The following is a 20,000-nucleotide window of genomic DNA, read 5'->3' on the forward strand; positions in this document are numbered from 1 at the left end:
CATGCACAGATATCACAGTTTGTTTAGTCTTGTACGATTATGAAAATGATACATTTACAATACTTCTCATTATTATGCCCATATATTTGCAAGGGAGCATGGTGATCACACAAATGATGCATCATTTTGAAGCTGACATTCAAATGCACAACTTCTACACTGCTATATAGGCTCTGTCTGTTACAGGTGATGAGATATTATGCTTTATTTATCAATTATGAGAAATATATTAATCATATTTGTGTGAATATCTCAAGAAAGGAGCATCACACAGTAATGGTTAAGGTATCATTTTAAAGTTGACATTCATACTAACAAATTAAATTAAAATTGTATAGGTCTGCATGGTACATTGAACAAGATATTGTGCTTTGCTTTTCCAAAAAGGTAAAAAATATGTACAATATCGACATTCCTTGCCAGATATTTAATAATGACTTTGATATGCACTATCAACATTTATACTGTTGGAAAGGTCAGTGTCTGCTGAACAACTCCCGCGTTTACATTTTTAGTCTAGCTCTTATAGTTAAAGAGTTATGAACATTTGTTTTCTGTATGGTATTACAAATGGATTTTCTGAAAATGAGCTCAGGCTGCACTGTTGTTCCTATGGTGGAATTAAGCAGGCAGCTTTTTCTGAGCTGCTCCGGAGTGAATGAGTTAAGATGAAAAAATACAGTTGTGTAAAAACTTAACGCAGCAGTAGATGTTCTACTGATCACTGTTGCAGTATTCCTAATCAATGGGTTATCACCACTGACATCCATTCGGCGTATCAAAGCTTTACTTTCCCAAGACTGCACGTCTGACGTGTGACCTCATCACATAAGTATATGAGTATATAGATACAGGAGTGCAATTCCTCAGACTACCTATAAGCCAGTGGCCTGAAGACCCCTGACAAAGAGAGAGATGTCAGCTAGTAGTGGTAAAGCATGAAGTGGTATGTAAGCCCCCTCGGTTGTAGTGTGCTGTCTTGCTGGACAGGGACAGAAGGTGACGAGATAGAGAGAGAGAGGCAGCAGAAAAAAGGAGGGTTGGAAGGAATACTGCAACAGTGATCAGTAGAATATCTACTGTTATGTTTAGTTCTTACACAACTGTTCTACGTCCTGATGAAATCACTGCTGCAGTATTCCTAATCAGTGGATGATTCACAGAGATGAAGGTGACAGAAGGGTGGTTGATTAGTAAGCTGAAGAACTAAGAGGCCTGACAGGACTGACTAACAGAAAGGAGCTCTGGACCTTGATAAGGCATTAATTCTGTAGTGTTTACTGGCGGTGTCTACAGAAGACCATGTGGCTGCTTCCAGTATGCCCTGGCATCCACCCCTTTGAAGAAAGCCCCAGAGGATGCTACTGCTCTGGTAGAATGAGCTTGATGGTATGATGGCAAGGAGTTATCATGCAGAAAATAACAAAAACACATGGTCTTAGAAACCCTGCTTGTAATTGTTTGCTAAGACAATGGCTGTCGCAGTTATGAGTCCATGAAGGAAGCAAACAATTGAGCAGATTTTCAAATGGATTTGGTTTTGTTGAAATGGAATCTTAACTGTCTGGGAACATCTAGAGTGTTTAGGGCCTCTCCACCCTAATTCTGTGGATTAGAAAAGAAAGTAAGGAGATTTACGGCCTGGCTGATAGTTCATTCACTGCTTTGGTCATGAATGAAGGGTTAGGCCTCAAGGTCATCCTATCCTTGTGAAAAATTAGAAAGGGCAGAATGGCCATGAGAGCCTGACGCTCTGGAATGCTGAGAAGCAGAACAGTTTTCCAGGTGCAGAATTCGATATCTGCAAAGGCTGTTTGTTCAAAAGGTAAGTAAAGTAAGCTTTTCCAGTATGAAGTTAAGGTCCCAAGGAGGTTTTGGTGGTTCTCTGTTGATCTAAGATGCTGCAGCCTCTTTAAGGAATAACTTGACCTCCGGTCAAGACATAAGTGGAGGACTGAGGAATAAACAAGCACAGATGGATGATAGGTGGGATCTGATGGAAGAGTAAGACAAACCTGTATACATGAGCTCATACAGATATTTTAGTATGGAAGGTATCTCTGATTTGTTGGGGTCCTGTCCATTCCTATGGAAAATATCCACTTGAGTATGAAGGATTTTTGAGTGGTCGGTCTCTTGGCTTCTTGGAGAAGCCTAACTATGTCCTCAGAAGTGTGCTGCCTGTAACAAATTAAAACCCCATCATCCACAGGGTGAAGCTTAGTGATGGCACATTGAGGTGTAGTAGTGACGCTTTCTACTATGTGATGAAATCCGCTTGTACTGGTAGTTCGTAGTAGCTGCCTCTGGTTAGATGAAAAAGAGCATGGAACCAATATTGTCTTGGCCAAAAGGGGATTAGTAGCAAGGATTGTCATTTTCTTTGCCTTTAGAAGAACACTTGTGATGAGAGTTAGTGGAGGGAAGGTGTAGAGGAATATTCCTATCCACTGAAAGATGAAAGCATCTGTCCTCTAGGCTGAGGGGTGAGGTCCCCTAGTTCAAAAGAGGGAGGAGCTGTTTGTTGGTCTCTGCTGCAAAGGTGTCCCCCAGCAGTGAAGAATGTACAGAAAAACCTGTCCGTTTAGGGTTCCTTCATGAGGATCCTCAAAGGTCCTGCTTAACGTGTCTGGCCACACCTTATCCTGTGATGGGATGTATATGGCTACAAGTAACAGGCTTTTCTGGGTGGCAATCTCCTAAATGGTCTTTGCCAATCTGCACAGTTGTTAAGACCTGGTTCCTCTTTGCTTATGTAACAAATGACTGTGATGTTGTTTGTGAATACTCACAGGGGGCCTGGTCTACAGACATGGGAAAATACTTGAACATGGATGTGGGCCCTCATCTTTTTTTCATGTTGATGTGCTCCTTTAGTAGTTTTGGCTGCCATCTACCATGTACTCGGTGTGTCCCTGTCCAAGCCTCCCATGACTCATCTGAGGCATCTGTGTACATTTCCTGAAATAGGAGTGGGGAGTGAAGTCATGGGTTGAGTTTCACCTGGTCCCTCCACCATGAGCAATCTCTCCTGAGACAAGGTAATAGAGGAATTACTGTCTGTTAAGGCTGAGAGCGCCCAGGACCAAGGTGCCATTGGATTTGCCTCATATGCAGTGTGGTAGAGGGAAAGTATTGTTGTGTAATATCTTACCATAACTTCAGCTGTCCTTCTCCTCTATATGCTGCTGTATTCATAACACAAGGAAGACCACCTCCGGTGACTCTCGTACATCTGGCCATTTTACAAAAGATATATGCTACCACCAGGGTGCATGTGAAGTCCCACGTCTCTCTCTGTGGACATCAGCCATAAACAGACGTTGGGTACAAAACGGACGTCAGCACGCATCTTCCTCAGAACTGAATACCATCGGAAACAGTGACTATAGAGTGGGTACTCAGGAGCTAGGCAAGTGCAAGGGGGGAGGCAGAGTGGGAAACTATACAGCAGCATATAGAAGAGGACAACATCTAAGGTTATGGTAAGATTTTACACAATACCACATCCTTTTATTCATATGCTGCTGTATTCATAACACAAGGGAGAGTGCAAAAGCTTCTGCATTAAGAATAGGGTGATGGAACAGAAGCATTTTCCACAAACCCATGAAGATGGCTCTGGCAAATCCCGCTCTGGCTCTAGACACAATATTCAACTTGTAGAGTTTGGTAAAGGTATGAATAGAGGACCATGCAGCTGCTTCTAAAATGGCAGCTGTATCCAGACTCTTGAAAAAGGCTCCAGAGGAGGACACTGCCCTGGTGGAGTGTGCCTTCACTGGAAAGGGAAGGCTTCTGCCTTGGGCAGTATAACAAGAGGTGATTTTTTGGATATCCAAGAGGATATGGTTTGCCTGGAAACAGGATGTCCCAGGGCTCTAGAGCCTGTCTGATTTACAAATGGGTTTAGTCTTGGCCAGATATTATCTAAGTTGTCTGTGAACATCTAGGGTACGTGGAATCCTTTCAGATGGACTTTGGGGTGAAGGAAAGAATGTGCATAACTGATGGCCTGATTCAGGGACAGCTCAATGAATACTTTAGGCATAAAGGTAGGGTTGGTGTGCAGACACACCCTGTCCTTGTGGAAGACTGTAAAAGGATGTGAAGCCATAAGGGCTTGTAGTTCTGAGACACTTCTGGTTGAAGTAATGGATACCAAGAGTAAGGTTTTCCATGTACAATGTTGGAGGGAACAGTCTTTGGCTGCTCGAAGAGGGAACAGTCATTTTTTCCAGTACAAAGTTAAGATCCCAAGGAGGTGGAATGGGCTTCCTTGGGGGTCTGAGGTGCAGAACCCCCTTTAAAAAAAAGTTTAACTTCCAGTCTAGAAGCCAAAGAAGGAGTGAAAGGCAGGCATGCTGCAATGGCAGGTGGGTCTTGATGGAGAAGTAAGATAGTCCGGACTTCATCAATTCACACAGGTAAGACAGGACCACTAGGGGTTTTACTACCAGTGGCTGTGAGTTGTGTTTTAGACACCAGGCAGAAAATCTCTTCTACTTTGAAAGGTATGATTTTCTGGTAATTGGTTTTCTGGCCTCCTGCAAAACCTGAAGCACTTCCTCTGAATAAAGGTGTCATAAGGGAATCAATGCCCCATCACCCACAGAGTAAGGTTCAGAGTGAACAGCTGTGGGTGTAGGAGTGCTTTCCTCTCCTGTGTGAGCAGGTCCATCTGTTGGGGTACTTGTGGTGACTGCCCTTGTTAAATGTAGTAGTAGGAGGAACCAGTTCTGCCTTGGCCAATAGGGCGTCACCAACATGATTTGAGGTTGTTCTTTCTGAATTTTCAGCAGAACTTTTTGTATGGGGGGAATGCATAAGCATACATCCCTTTCCAAGGGAATGAGACAGCATCCATCCTCCATGCTTCGGGGTGTTGTACTCAGGAGCAGAAGGTTGGAAGATGTCTGTTCATGGGGGAGGCAAACAGATCTACATCTGGAATACCCCTCGATGGACCAGGTCCAGAAACACATCCCTGTTTAGCATCCATTCATGAGATAGAGTCATCGTCCTGCTTAGATTATCTGCCATCAGACTGTCTGCTGAGGGAATGTAGACAGCCTGGATGTTGACTTTTCTGTCTATGGCGAATCCCCAGCCTGCAGGGATAACCTGCACAGGAAGTAGGACCGTGTCCCCGCTGTTTGTTGATGTACCACAGCACGGTGGTATTGTCTTGTGTACCACCTCAGAGGGCCTGGAAGGAGTTGATACTTGAAAATTTTTTAGGGCTAATATCAGGGCTTTCATTTCCTTGACACTGATGTGCTCTTTCTATTGAGTGAGGGTCCATGAGTTTCTCATTCTCCATTCTCCCAAGGTTGCTCCACAACCTGTGTCTGAGGCATCTGTGAAGAGGTTTTGTTTTGGGGACAGGGGCAGGTCTGGGTTAGCATTTATCTGAGCTATCCACCATTTCAATTTCCTGAAAAGGCATGGGAGCATTGGAATCATGAACTCTTGGGGGTACAGATGATGTTTCTAGACTGTTCTCAAGTGCCATTGGAACTTTCTCGTGAAGTTTTGCCAGGGGAACCATGGGGATTGGCTGAGGCCATGAATCCCAGGAGTCTGAAGAACTCCCTGGCTGAAATGGCTCTTAGAGGGAGCAATTCCTTAAAGTCAGTAGTAAAGGACAATATTTTTTCTGGGGGAAGACAGGCCATTATCTTTTCTGTTCAGATCCTGCACACCAGCAACACATGATCCTGAGAAGTAATCAGGGGTGTTTTTTTGAGATTTATAGTGAATCCTAGACTTTTCATGAGGGAAAGGTGAAGTCTAGATGTTGTACAGCAACAGGAGCTGACGGTGCCTGGATCAAGATATCATCTAGGTAGGGAAAGAGTTGGATTCCCAAAGGCCATTACTGGTGCCAGGCATTTTGTAAACACTCTTGGGGCCATAGAGAGTTCAAATGGCAAAGCACAGAATTGACAGCATGCAGAACCCACTGAGAAGCAGAAGAATTTCCTGAAGAGGGGATGGACTGGATTGTATAAATAGGTGTCTTTTACATCTAAGGATACTAAGAAGGCCTGGGGTAGGATCAGGTGGAGCAGGGCAGGAAGAGTGAGCATGCGAAAGGAGGGAACTAGGAAGGAAGGTGTTGAGATGACACAGGTCCAGGATTGGTCTCCATGGACCTTCTTTCCTGGGAACTAGGAACATCCTGGAGTAAAATCCCTTTCTTCTTGCAAGTGCAGGGACTTCTTGAATGGTTCTTTGATCTAGCAGCTCCTGAATAACTGAGAGGAACAAAGGCAATTGTTCTCGAGGGGGTTGGGGAATGCTGCCTTTGGAAGTAGGCTTGGTCTCCCAACTCATGAAGTATCCCGGTTTTTGTTATAGAGAGGACCCAAGGGTCCTGGATAACCTGATTCTAAGCTTGGAGAGAGAGAAGGAGAGACACAAGGAAAGAGGGGTGTTTGGATCCAGTGCCTGATAGTCACAGGCTACCAGGCTTACCCTGAAAGGGCTGTTTGGTAGCAGGAGAAGAGGAAGCAGATCTGTCTGAGGACTGTTTCCTGAAGTCCCTCTTGCTTTTGGCTGGCATCTGTCTGGCAGGCCTCCTCACAAAGGAAGTTTTGGTAGGGTACCTGATTTGGAAGCATGGGATCAGAGAGACAAATGTTTCTCAGACCCTGTAACTCCTTGCCCTTCGCTTGCAGGATATTAAAAAGGTCAGCAGCCAGAGAGCCAAACAAATCTTTATTGTTAAGAGGTGCGTCTTAAGAGTTTAGACAATGTCATCAGGGAGTGGCTGCAGCCTAAGCCAGGAGTGTCTCTTAATGACAGACCCTGAAGCAGCAGTCTTAAATGAGACCTCTACTGCATCATAACTGCACTTAATAGAGTGCTTGGTCACCTGAGTGCAGGAGTTTAACAGGATAGATATTTTAGCCTTGGCTGGGAAGTCAGGGAGGTCTCCTAGTTGTTTAGTCACATCAGCTAGCAGGACCAGGTAATATCTGGCCATGTGAGTTTGATAGTTAATTGCTCTACCTGCTAGGGTAGCAGAAGTGTATACCTTTTCCCTAGGCGCTCCATTAACCTGCTCTCCTTATCAGAGAGTAGGAGGGAGGTGGAAGGGAGCAGCTTAGCAGTTTTGTCAGTAGCCACAGAAATGACTGAAGGGTCTGCAGAGGATGCTTTATACAAGAATTTCACATCCTCAGGAACCTTATAAAACCTGTCAGGGCATTTGGGTGCAGGAGGCCGAGAATCAGGGTTTTTGGAGGCAGCCAGGAATGCATTCAAGAATGTAGGGTGTACTGGAGGTGCAGCAAAAGGGTTGGGAGACTCCATTTGCAAGAGGTCATAATACCTCTTCTGGGTTTCTGTAACCTGACTGCTGTCCCACTTAAATAAATCTTTAATTTCAGCAATGGTTTCCCCGAAGGTGAAATTTTCACCTGGGGAATCTGTGCCATTCGACTCCTCCTCTGGGGAAGCGTACCCCAAAGGGGAAGCAATTTGTGAGATATAAGTGAGAGATTCATCTCCTGATGAATCCTCTTCTTCAGCTGAAACATCCAGAACGGGCTTACCTTTGGGGGGGTAGATGCAGTAGGGGCCTGGCATAGGGCTAAGGTGGCGTTCAGAAGGCCTTGGGTGAGGGCCTGCCAGTCAGGAAGTTGTTCGGAGGCCACAGGCGACTGAGAAGGAGCAAGATGTTTGGCTTTTTCCTTCTTCTTTTTATGGGACTCCAACAATGAGGTATCAGAGATCCTATGAAGAGTGGGAGGGCTGGACGGCACTCAATAATAGAGGCAACCTTCTCGCGAACCACAATTTGCAAGACTCCACGTGGACCCTCGGATATGATGAGCCTAGGTTCCCCCTTGGTGACTGATTTGGACACCTGCAATTCCCTCTGGGATGTGGCTCTCAGCTCCTTTAACGGCTTCTAGCTGGGTACCCTCCAAGGGGAGGTCCACCGATTCTGTCTCAGACTCCGGGCCTTCACCAGCTTCGAGAGGTAAGGCTGGAGGAGAGGGTGCAGCAGTCGGCTTGGGCCTAGGCTTTTTGGTATTTTTGACTGGTGGCTCATCCGAGGGGCCCGACACTGGAACCATCTCTTTGGCCAGCCACTTTAGACAATGGTTCCCTTGATAAAGTTTAAGGGTAGCTAAGCGCCTTCTGAGGGTTTTGGGAACAAAGGCCTGACAAATACTACAAATAGTTTGGTTGTGTTCCTGGCTTAAGCAAAAAAGGCAGAGTTCATGCGTATCCTTATGTGGAATTTACCTTCCACACCTACACTTGCCCTTCCTATCAGACATGAAATCAAACAGCAGTAGTAAAGGATAATAACAAACTCCTACAGGGTACTTATCTGAAGTCGGAAAGATGAACACTTCACACGGGATCACTTTACCAAAGGGGTGATGACCAGACCTGGCAGTCACACGGGTGGCAGAAAAGTTCTGAGGAAGATGCGTGCTGATGTCCATTTTGTACCCGATGTCTGTTTATGGCCGACATCCACAGAGAGACGTGCGATGCTGCACACACTCTAGCGGTAGCATCTATCTTTTGTAAAATGGCCAGACATATGAGAGTCACTGAAGGCGGACTTCCTTGTGTTATGAATACAGCAGCATATGAATAGAAGGACATCACTGGGATAGTTGCTGCCGTGAATTCCAAGGCCCTTAGTATCTCCCTGTCTGAGCATTGGCTTCTGGAGGCAGGGTTGTTAAAGTAATCTGTAAGGCTCTGCACTTCTTCCTGAGACAAGTAGGCCTGCATCCTTTTGGTGCCCAGTCTGCAGCGCACAGAAACTAGGTCCTTGGTTGGCTGCAGTAAGAACTTCTTGCAGCTGATCATAAACTGAAGGTATTGCAGAAATATATGTGGCAAGAAGGCTTGGATTAACAAGTCATCTAAGAATGGAAAAATCTGGATTCCCTAGGTTCAACAAAAGGCAGTTTCTGGTGCCAGACACTCTGTAAAATTTCTTGGGGCTGTGGAAAGCCACAAAGGCAAAACAGTAAACTGAAAGTGAGACAAGCAAGTACAAAACCTGATGAATCTCCTGCTGGGGGAGGGGAGGGTAAATTAGCATATGAAGACAGACATCTTTTACATCTAGAGATACTAGAAAGGCCTGAGGCAATATGAATGGAAGCACAGTGTGCAGGGAGAGCATTTTCAAGGTTGGCACTTTTAGAAAGGTGTTTAGTAGACCAAGAGATCCAGAATGGGTCTCCATTGCCCTTCTTTCCTTGGTATTAGGAAGATTTTGGAGTAAAAACTCTTTCCCATAATTCTTAGGGCACTGATTCTACCATACCTTGTACCTGTAATTCCAATAGGATGGGCAGAAGCAGATGGATTTTGTTGTAGGGAAGAATTTCCATCCAAGACATGGTGTAGCCCTTTTTTTATAACAGAAGCCTCCCACTGGTCTGTGACTACCTTTTCACAGGTAGAGAAATGACTGACTGAGTCAGCCTTTTTGAAAGAGGAAGAGCTGGGGTGGGGGCATGAAGGAAGGACTTTGAAGACAGTCAATGAGATGTGTTCCCCAAAGAATGCCTCCCATACAGGAATCTCTCTGTGGTTTTCTCTGGGCATTTCTGCATTTCTGGCTGGGTCTAGGATCTCTTCTGACAAGAGGTGGGTTTGGTTGAATAACTCCTCTGGTACCCCACTGCACAGGTTAACAGAAGCTGTCTGTAGTCGTTCACTGTGTTTCCTTTTGAACAAGGAGGGTTTTGAAAAGATTAGCTGCTTGAAGACCAAACAGGATTTCTCTAAAGGAGAATCTATAATTTCTGCTTTAAAGTCTTCAGGTATCGGTTGACTGTGCAACCATGCATGCCTGCGGACGACACAGGCAGTAGCAGCTGCTCTGTATATGGCCTCTACAGCTCTGTAACTACATTTAATGCTGTGGCTAGCTACTTGTGTAGCCTGATAAAGTAAGGACATTTGTTGTTTAGAATCATTCCCATGGGAATCCACCACTACCTTGTTTAAGAAATTGAGGACGGATGTCAATTATTTGATCATTTGGGTTTGGTAATTGATAAGCCTGAAAGCCAAAGTAGAGGAGATATAAACCTTTTTAACCCACCTATCCACGGCCCTATTAGCATTAGGAAGCTTAGAAGGTGCATAAGGAGAGAGAGGGACTGCAGAAGGATCCACTACAGGATTTTTAAACACAAACTTAAGATCAATGGTGACTTTTCAAAAATCTATCTGGCATTTTGGGGGCAGGAGGCTACAAGTCAGGGGGCAGTAGCTGGCATCTAATACCAGTAAGCAAAACACTTTAAAAGGTAAAGGTTCCCCAATGGGGCACTTACCTGTTTATTCAAAGCAATGGTACCAACTACCAAACAACAATCAGTCCCAACGGATAAGTAACATGCGCTCAGAGTGGAATTGAGACAGTCTGAGGAATTGCATTCATACATCTGTCTATAAACCACTATGTTTACAAGATGGGTCACTCACTGTATGTACAATTGCGCTCCACTCTGGAAAAAACAATAAGCTTATGAGCACAAAGCCCTTCCTCAGTGCATGAATGTAGAGATTAAATAATGCATTCAATACATCTATTAATCAGTTAATTTAGCAACCTGAGTTAGCATATGCTAATTAAACCAATTTTAACATTTAGATGTAATAAAGTGAAGTAATTTATTTTGTATGTATATTTATATAATGTTTTATAGTGTTTTTAAGTAAGCATATGTTTTACATTAATATACTAACTAATTTGGGTTGCTAATTTAATTAATTAATTTATGTGCTGAATACATTATTTAATCTCTCCATTCTTACTTGTATGCATATGCCATGGAAGAGTTTTGTGCTTGAAAGCTTCTCATTACTCAGGTTTTTTGGAGAGGAGTGGGGTGCTATTTTTTCTTTTTCGTTTGTTTCTGTGAAAGACACGCTTTAGTCTGTATCCTCATCTGTATGTTCCATTGTCAGGTAAACCTTTGGTACCCCCAGGCCAGACACCAGCCATGATAACCTACTGATTAAGAAATGCTACAACAGTGATTTCAGTTCAAGGCATTTGAATATTCTATGCTGTGAACCTCTGTTGCTGATGCTGTGATATCTATTTGTTATTTCATTCACATTGCAAAGTACATATTTCACTTGCATTGCTGTTATTCTACTCTCACTACAACTTGTTCAATTTTAAGTTAGCTTTGTAACTGCTTCATACTTGCATCGTTTGCCTGTATGGTCCAAGTCATTCCTGAAGAGTCCACAGATTGGTTAGCAAATGTTGAGATATAAATAATCCTCAACAAACAGACATCAAATTACACTTACAACATCACAATAGAATTTGCACTGTTCTTTTGGGCCTCTTATTAAAGTCAGAAAGGATCATTCACAAAAAACACATGCCTAGCAAGGAATAAAAGGTTTCATGGCATGGGAGATTTGGCTGTATGTCCCAAATGACCTGGATTCAACTAGCAGCTGGGTGCTAGAAAAGACAGTCAGGGATGAAGAATGACAGCACCTGGCCAATACCAGTTCACTCATCCCTGGGAAGGTGCTGATAAAGTCTAGCTTGGGAGAAAACATGGGACGGCAGCAGTTGTGACTAAGGATTCTAAACACAATGGGCCTATCAACAAGTGTGCATGTACTCTAGCTGGAATCATACACATGTAAAAAGTCGGCACTTGCACTAAATCTAGTACAGTGGATATTTCCACAGTGTTTTTTGGCTAAAGGAAGAAACAGAATGGCTGCAGTCCCCAGTTCTTGCCTCTCTCATCTGCAGACTAGAATTCTAGGAGTTGGGTGAAATGAATAGGCCATGAGGGTTTGCTGGCAGTGGGTGTACAGCCAACAAATTATGAAAACAAACAAGAAAGTATCAAAGGATATTTATAGAATACAATCCAGAGCTCTCAAGTGCTTTTAATCAGATTCCTGAAGATGGTATTATTGTGGAAATGTACCTTTGTTTAGAACTGTGTGTAACTTGCCTTTACAATGCATTTCCTTCCAATGTAATGATATTGGCATTTGGCAGCAAACATGAAACATATGCCTGCTACTCAAAGACATGCATAAAAACAAAATTCAGTCCACACCAATAAACACAAGTAAGACAGCATGGAAATACATACGTAATTGTACAACGGCACTTTCTCCATTTGTAGCTATGTAGTGAAGGGTTTGTTCTCCATAATAGGATGCTCCTGATTTGTCAACTTCTGTGCTGGCAATAACTAATACTGCAGTAGCTATGAAGGTAAAACAGCAAAACAAAAATAAACAATTACATAAAAATAGTTTAAATTATACTAAAATTCAGACGCATCGAATCTCTTATTTATTTATTTTTTGCTGTAGTGAAGGGTCTGAACTGAACATAACTTTATGATTGCATTTACAAAAACATTCTCTGTGCACCCTGCCCCATAACACTGAACTACTTTTGGGTGTTAACATCTCTTGGCCAAGGCCATCTCCCCAACACGTACATCCATTAGTTACTTCAGCCTCTGTTAAACCACCATGGCAGCACAGATTACTACAGAATAATGCACATCACATGTTCTAATGGTCAGAAACAAAAAAAAATATTCAGTTTTTTATTGCATCAAGATTATTACCAGCAATTACATTCTACACTCTTCAGAAATGTAAATTCCTTATACAGGAAACGGACAGAAATTTAGCTACTCAGTCTAGTAGAAAATCTTGAAGAGAATCTTCTGAAGTGAGTCACTTAGACAATTACCTTTTGCAGTGTCACCATATCTGGACTTTCTTTAAAAAAATGTGATTTGGCCCACACAGGAGTCCCTGTGCCTTAATTGTGTTCACTAAAGATTTACAGATCTGACTTCCACTCAAAATAAGAACTACCTGTAAGAGGTAAAAGATTAACAACATTAGGAGTCTTTTGAAAATGGATTCACCTACTTATATCCACAAACAGAAATTGCACAGTAGAACTGTGTCAAAAGCAGGAAGGACAGAGTCAGAAACAGGGCCTACTGAAAATGGCCCTCACAAAGTTTTACTGACAGGGTAAGTATCCACATATCTGAACTATCTTACCTCAAAAAGTCCACTGCAGAAAGGCTTAAAAGCAGTAATGATGGTAAAAATCAAAAGAGAAACCAAAGTAGGTAAAAAGGAGGGTACATGTTAAAACAATGTTTTGATTGACAGCTCTCCAATTCTCTGCCCTTCTCCTGAAGTGAAGGGCAATACTGTTTGCACAAAATATCTACGTCTTGACAGACCTCATAAGAAAGGTGGAGGTGTTGCTATTCTATACGCTAACCTTCTAACTTTAACACCCCTATCTAATCCTCCTCCCTCCTTCCACCCAGCTGAGTGTACACAACTGTACTATGTTCTTCGTGTTTCACTGTTGCAGTCATTACATTTGGGTAGAATCCCAAAGCTATGGATGAAAGGATGGAGCTAAATAGCACTAGGAGCAGCTATAAGGCCCTGCAGGACTGCAATGGCAAAGCCTATCCTGGATTTAGAGAAGAGAGGTAAATGATAATGCTTTGTGAATGTATGAACTGAGCTCCAAGTAGCGGCTTCTAGAATGTCTCTGGTGGGGACCCCTCTGAGAAAAGCTGCTGAAGTAGAGGCATCCCTGGTGGAATGGGATCTGATCCTCTTGGGCACAGGTTTACCATGGTGCAAGTAGCAGAAACAAATGCAATGGTTTATCCATTTAGGAAAAAGTCTGCTTTAATACAGCCTTCCCTTCTGATCCTGCAGCAAATGCTACCAGTAGTTGCTCAGACTTTCTTAAGAGATTTTGTCCTGTTTAAGTAGAATCTTAGTTGTCTGTGTACATCCAATGAATGCTGAATCCACTCCCCCTTGTTCTGCGGATTTGGGAAAAAAGTTGGCAGGTGAATGGTCTGGTTAAGAGCCACACTGGATACCACCTTAGGCATAAAAGAAGGACTGGTCCCGAGGGCCACCCTGTCCGGGTAAAAAATAATGAAAGGCTCCACTGCCATGAGAGCCTGTAGTTCTGAAACCCTTCTGGCTGAAGTGATTGCCAAAAGAAAAGCTGTCTTCCAGGAAAGAAATGTTATATCCGCAGTAGCTGCTGGTTCAAAAGGAGGCAGGGTGAGTTTTTCCAGCACAAAATTGAGGTCCCATGCAGGAGTTGGTGCTCTCCTGGGAGGCCTTAAATTTTTGGCCCCTCTGAGATACTGTTTTAGCAGTGGATGAGAAAAGAGGGGAGGCTCTGTGTTGTAATGAGCCGAGATGGCAGAGGCATGGATTTTTATTGAAGAAAAAGATAGGCCCTTGTCAAGCATCTCAGTTAAGTATTGAAAATCTGAGGAATATTGGGCTTTGCTGTGTCCATTCCTTGTGCTTGGTTCCAAGCACAGAATCTCTTCCATTTATCAGCATAAGATTTTCTAGTGCTAGGCCTTCTGGCTTCCAAAATGACATCCATCACAGGTTTATTAAGAGATATGGTTTGAATAATTAGTTGATTAGCCATGCTACAAGATTCAGAGTTTGGAGCTGAGTGTGCAGAATTTGATAGTATGCTGAGACAACAGATGAGGTGTTTGAGGCAAGTACCACAGAGGAAGGTGTGACATATTCCTTAGAAGCAGGTACCAGTGTTGGCGAGGCCAGTCCGATGTAATTAGAATCATTTTTGGTTTTTCCTGTCTGACTTTTAGTAAGACCTTGGAGAGTAGAAGCAGAGGGGGAAAGGCATAGACTGATATGTTTTTCCAGCTGAAGGATAGAGCATCCACTTTCTATGCTTTCTTGTAACGAGTTCTTGTGCAGAACTTGTTCAACTGACAGATCTATTTGCCTCTCCCCAAAACTATGTCTGGGCTTTCCCATTTCTGTGTTAACATGCTGAAGATTTGTGGATACAGTTTAAATTTGTGAGGGTCCATAAGATTTCTGCTTAGGTCGTCTGCCAGAGTATTTTGTTTCCTGGCCGGAATTGAGCTTGAAGACGTATTTGGTAAGTCAAGGCTATATTCCACAAGGCCATGGCTAGTTGTTTATGTAACACATAACTGTGGTGTTGTCCGTCTTTATCAGTAGTAGTCCTGGATGCAGTAAGTCCTTGAAGGCTGTCAGAGCATTCTGAACAGCTAGCATTTCTTTCTGGTTGATATGTAGATGCATTTGGTTTGGGCTCCATTTGCCCTGAATGATCTCCCTGCCAGGTGGGCCCCCCAAACATAGTCTGATGCATCTGTAGTTAGGGTTTGGGTGGCAGGGGGTAGAGTGAATGACGGTCCCTTGTTTTGGTGACATGTCTCTGCTCACCAAAGAAACTCCTGTTGTAGGCATGGAATGAGAGGAATCATTGTTTCCAGGCTGTGACAATGTTACCTGCATAAGCTTTTTAGGTACAACTGAAGTTTCCTCATATGCAGTCTCGCATATGGAATTAGTAGAATGCAGGATGCCATGAACCCCAAAGCCTGCAGAATTTGTCTTGTGGATAACTGGGTTTTTGTTGCCATTTGTTTGAAGTATATTGTCAATTGCATTTGTTTGTCTGGTGTGAGGTAAGCCATTTGGGCAGCTGTATACAAGCTTGCACCCAGGAATGTAATTATTTGAGAGGGTACCAGTTGTGATTTTGTTTTGTTTATGGTGTACCCTAGGCATGCTAGAAGCCTTTTTTACAAATGCCAGATGTTGAAGAAGAGTGTCCTTGCCCTCTGCCTGAATGAGATAATCATCCAGATAAGGATAAATTTGAATGTTTACTTGTCTGCAGAATGCAATTACTGGTGCAAGGCACTTCCTAAAGACCCTGGGAGTAGTAGATAAGCCAAAGGGCAGTGCAGAGAATTGGTAATGCAAAAAACCTGCTTTGAAGCAGAGGTATCTTCTGCAAGATTCCCTTATTGGGATATGCAAGTATGCCTCTTTTAAGCCTAGAGTTACCAACCAGATATTCTTGCCTAGCATAGGCAGTAGCTGTTGTAAAGTCAGCATTTTGAATTTTGGAATGTCCAGGAATGTGTTCAGAATCGATAAGTCCAGTATTGGACGCCATGGTTTGTCTTTTCTGGGTACCATGAAAAGTCTTGAATAAAATCCTTGTCCTTTTTCCTTTTCTGGTACCAGTGGAATAGCCTCCATAACCATGAGGGACATGACTTGTTTCTAGGCCTCTGCCCACTGGTTTTGTGGCAGATCTAGCCATCCGTTTGGAATTGGCAAAGTATGGAAATGAAATCTGTAACCCTGGGATACTATGTTTACTACCCACTTGTCCTGGGTAATTAACTGCCAATTTTGAGCATGAAGTGTTAGTTTTCCCCCCAAGGGGGCTGCCAAAAGATAAGTGCTTGGAGATGGTAGAGGAAAGTCATTGAGACTGCTTACTGTAGGGTTGTGCTTTGTTACCTCCAGATTTGGAGGTGGAGGCACCCCAATGCTTTGACCTGTAAGATCCCCGTGATTGATAACTGGAGCCTTTTGAGCACCTGGGTTTGCCCTGAGTGGCTCTGTTGGACACAGGAAAGGACCAATTCATAGTAGGCCAGTGCCTACTGAACCTGGGTGGCTGCACTTGCAAGAAATCTTTTACAGTTTGCATAGATTTAGCTTTGACTACCATTTTCTTTAAAACCTCTTCTGCCTTATTACCAAACAGACTATCATGCTGTAAAGGGGCATCCAACAATTTAGCTTTAACATGATCAGGCAGATTTTGCTCCTTGAGCCAGGCATGCTTTCTTATCACAGATCCAGTTAAGGCGTCCCTGCATGAGGCCTCCAAGGAATCAAAACCACATTGCAAAGTATGCTTTCCAACCTGTTCTGCTGAATGCAATAAATCCTGTAACTCTTTATTCTCCACACAATCAGAAATCAACATAATTTTCTGTTTCAGTAAGGCCATAACATGCTGTTGACATTTAAGCATATGAAACTGGCAGTTTAAAGCCCTGATTGCCAAGGTTGCAGACATATAAACCTTTTTACCCCATCTATCCAGCGTCCTGGAATCTGTATCAGAAGGGGTAGGATTTTTGGCTGTAGAAACCTTAACACCCTTGGGTCCCTGAGAAATAGTATCAGGATCAGCAGCAGGATTTTTGAAAAGAAATTTGTGGGAGTCAGGAACCCTGTAAAATCTATATGGCTTACTAGGAGACGGAGGCAGGGAATCAGGAGCCATGCTTGATTCCGAGAACACATCATAAACAATGTCTAATACAGGAGGTATTGCCAAAGGCCTATGCTGAGGAACAAGAAGGAAATCCCTAAGCCTCTTTTTAGATTCAGAGAAGTCCTAACTCTGCCAGTGGAAAATGTTCCCTTAAAGTATGCCAAGTCTCTCCAAAAGAGTAATCCTCAGGAGGAGATGCAGATGGGATGGATTCCTCTGCATCAGAATCCTCATAAGGTGGAATAGAAAATTCCTGATCAGAAGAAATGGAAACCTGATCTGATCTGAAGATTCATAATCTGTGCCTTGCCTAGGCCTCTTAGCAGGGGGGGGGGGGGGGGGGTTGGGAACCCATGATCAAGGTAATTAAATCCTCAGCCATTTTGGTCATTTGTTTTTTAGGCATAGCGGTCTGAGCACGTTGCTCATGCATCAGTTTTTGAGACATAGAAGTCGTTTTTGACCTTGTTTTTGTTGATGGTGTTGGTTTAATATAAAAATGTTGAGGCCTGAAAACACCCTCAGAAGCCGGTGCCTGCTCAGCGCCTCCGGACCCATCCAAGGGAGAGACATCCGCGGGTTCAATACTTTGCGAATCTCATGGCATACTGGACTCCGAATGGGTCTCGGTAGAGGCCTGCAACTCAAAAGTAGCGGGTATCAGGGACTGCAAAATCGCCTCACTGAGTACTGGTGAACTGGCTTAGGAGAAGCTTCGTCGGTTTTGGACCTCGACAGTCTGTCTCTGTCTTTTTCCTTGTGTTTTTTGTGAAGTCGGATTGCTAACTGACAACATTTCAGGGTAGTTAAATCTTGAACCAAAATATTTAGAAGCAAAAATATACCGATGCTTAATAGTGCATTGGTTAAATTTAGCACAAAACCAACAGCAATGCACTTTGTGATCAGGGCCTAGGCAAGGAATACAGTACAAATGAAAATCCTTATGAGGTATTTGCTTCCCACAAGTAATGCAATTATTAACTTTTACTGACATTGGTAAGGAGCAAGAAAATGTTTCCCCAACGGGGTACTTAGTTTTAGTTTAAAGACTTCGGTTTTGAAACTCAAAAACGTAAATTTCAGGAGTCGGCTGACTGGCACTTGCGAACTGCTTCTGCTTCAGGCACCACGCGGCAAGAAAGACTGATTAAAATGGCGTTGGCTGCATGTTTTATACCCCTGATGACCTGACATCATGGAAGAGGAGACAGCAGCCGACGCAGGACCCAAGACTTTGTTATTCAGGCTGACTGACAGAGGGCAACCTACCAGCAGATTACTCAAATGTAATGACTGCAACAGTGAAACACGAAGAACATCTCCCCTTGGCTTACACAGTCAAGTCAGACACTTATTCAAAAAAGAGACTCTGCTTGGAAACTTTGGTCCAAGACTAATTCACCCTGTCACTTCCAAACCTACAGGGAACTTCATAGCCACACCAAAAACATATAAATAATGATAAAAAAAATTTCTTTCAACAATTCCAGACCAATCACTCCAGCAACCCTAAAAAGTTTTGGAACACTATCAACCAAATGCTACACCCAGGTAATCCTTCCACACTTAACCCTTGCCCCAATAATTCACCTCTCAAAACTGCTACCATCTTAACTACTATTTTATCAACACCATAAATAAACTTATGCAGACTTCTCTCCCTCCCCATCTCTCACTACCTACAATGCCTCCTTCACAATACCTCCCTCTTCTCTCTAAAACCAGTCCCAACTAGCAACATTCTTAAACTCCTTCTCAAGCTCAAACTTTGCTCCCCTTCAGCCAACGACCTCCCATCTCCCTTCCTAAAACATTCTGCTACATCTATAGCATACCCAGTTTCCATCCCAATCAACCACTCCATCACAGAACCTGTTGTTCCAACTCTTTGGAAAAAATTCTATACCATACCTATATACAAAAGCAGTCATTCCTCAGAACTCTCTAAGTTTCGACCAATTGCTATATTCTTTCCCCTTTCTAAAATTTTTGAACACTGTGTACACAAACAAATCATGGCCCATCATTTAAACTGTAACCTCATCACCCCTACCCAGCATGGCTTTCGCCCTTACCATAGCACCTTTACTGCTCTTGCTCTCATCTCTTTTACCAACATTCTCTCTCTAGCCAGAGATAACAACAAACTTGTATCATGCCTTTTCTTAGATCTGTCTAAAGCCTTTGACACTGGCTCCCACTTTATTCTTCTCTCAAAACTTTCTCAACTTAACCTTTCCAATGCAACTATATCTTGGTTTAGCAGCTACCTCTCTGATAGGTACCAATCTGTCAAATGGCTGTCTGCTCTCTCCTCCTTTCTCCTCATCAAAACAGGTGTCCCACAAGGCTCCATCCTTGGACCCCTCCTCTTTAACATCTTTACCAATGAACTCAATAAATCCTGCCCCCATTCATCCCTCATACAGTATGCTGATGACTCCGCCATAATATCCACAGCTGATAACCTAACTGACCTTCAAACCCTTACACAAACATCTTTGAACCTCACAGCAACCTGGCTAACAAGACACCAGCTTATAGTTAACCTCCAAAAAACTAAACTCCTACTCTTTCACCCTAAATCCCTCAACCCTCAAATTTTCTTTCACCATCTCTTCTCTCAACTATACCCTTATACCTCCTGAAAACCAAACTAAGCTCATCGGAGTAATCATAGATGACCAGCTGAAATTTAACCTTCACATTCACCACTGCATTAACAAAACCCATCAAAAGCTTGGTCTCCTTTACAGAAACAAAAAATTCCCCACCTCTGAATCTAGAATAACACTAGCCAATGCCTACCTCCTTCCAAGTCTATTCTATA

The 20,000-nt window shown here is 43.1% G+C and overlaps 1 protein-coding gene across 1 annotated transcript in view; it reads right to left on the reverse strand.

Moving 5' to 3' along the window:
* EIF2A (eukaryotic translation initiation factor 2A) overlaps positions 1-20,000 on the reverse strand; it is a 1,204,316-nt gene that overhangs the window by 634,598 nt on the left and 549,718 nt on the right. The window contains exon 9 of the mRNA XM_044063751.1: positions 12,138-12,254. Within this exon, the coding sequence (XP_043919686.1) occupies positions 12,138-12,254 (117 nt within the window). The remainder of the gene's footprint in view (positions 1-12,137; positions 12,255-20,000) is intronic.

Source organism: Protopterus annectens, chromosome 2.part2 (genome assembly GCF_019279795.1).
Source record: "Protopterus annectens isolate FY-2018-M chromosome 2.part2, PAN1.0, whole genome shotgun sequence".
Lineage (NCBI taxonomy): Eukaryota > Metazoa > Chordata > Ceratodontiformes > Protopteridae > Protopterus > Protopterus annectens.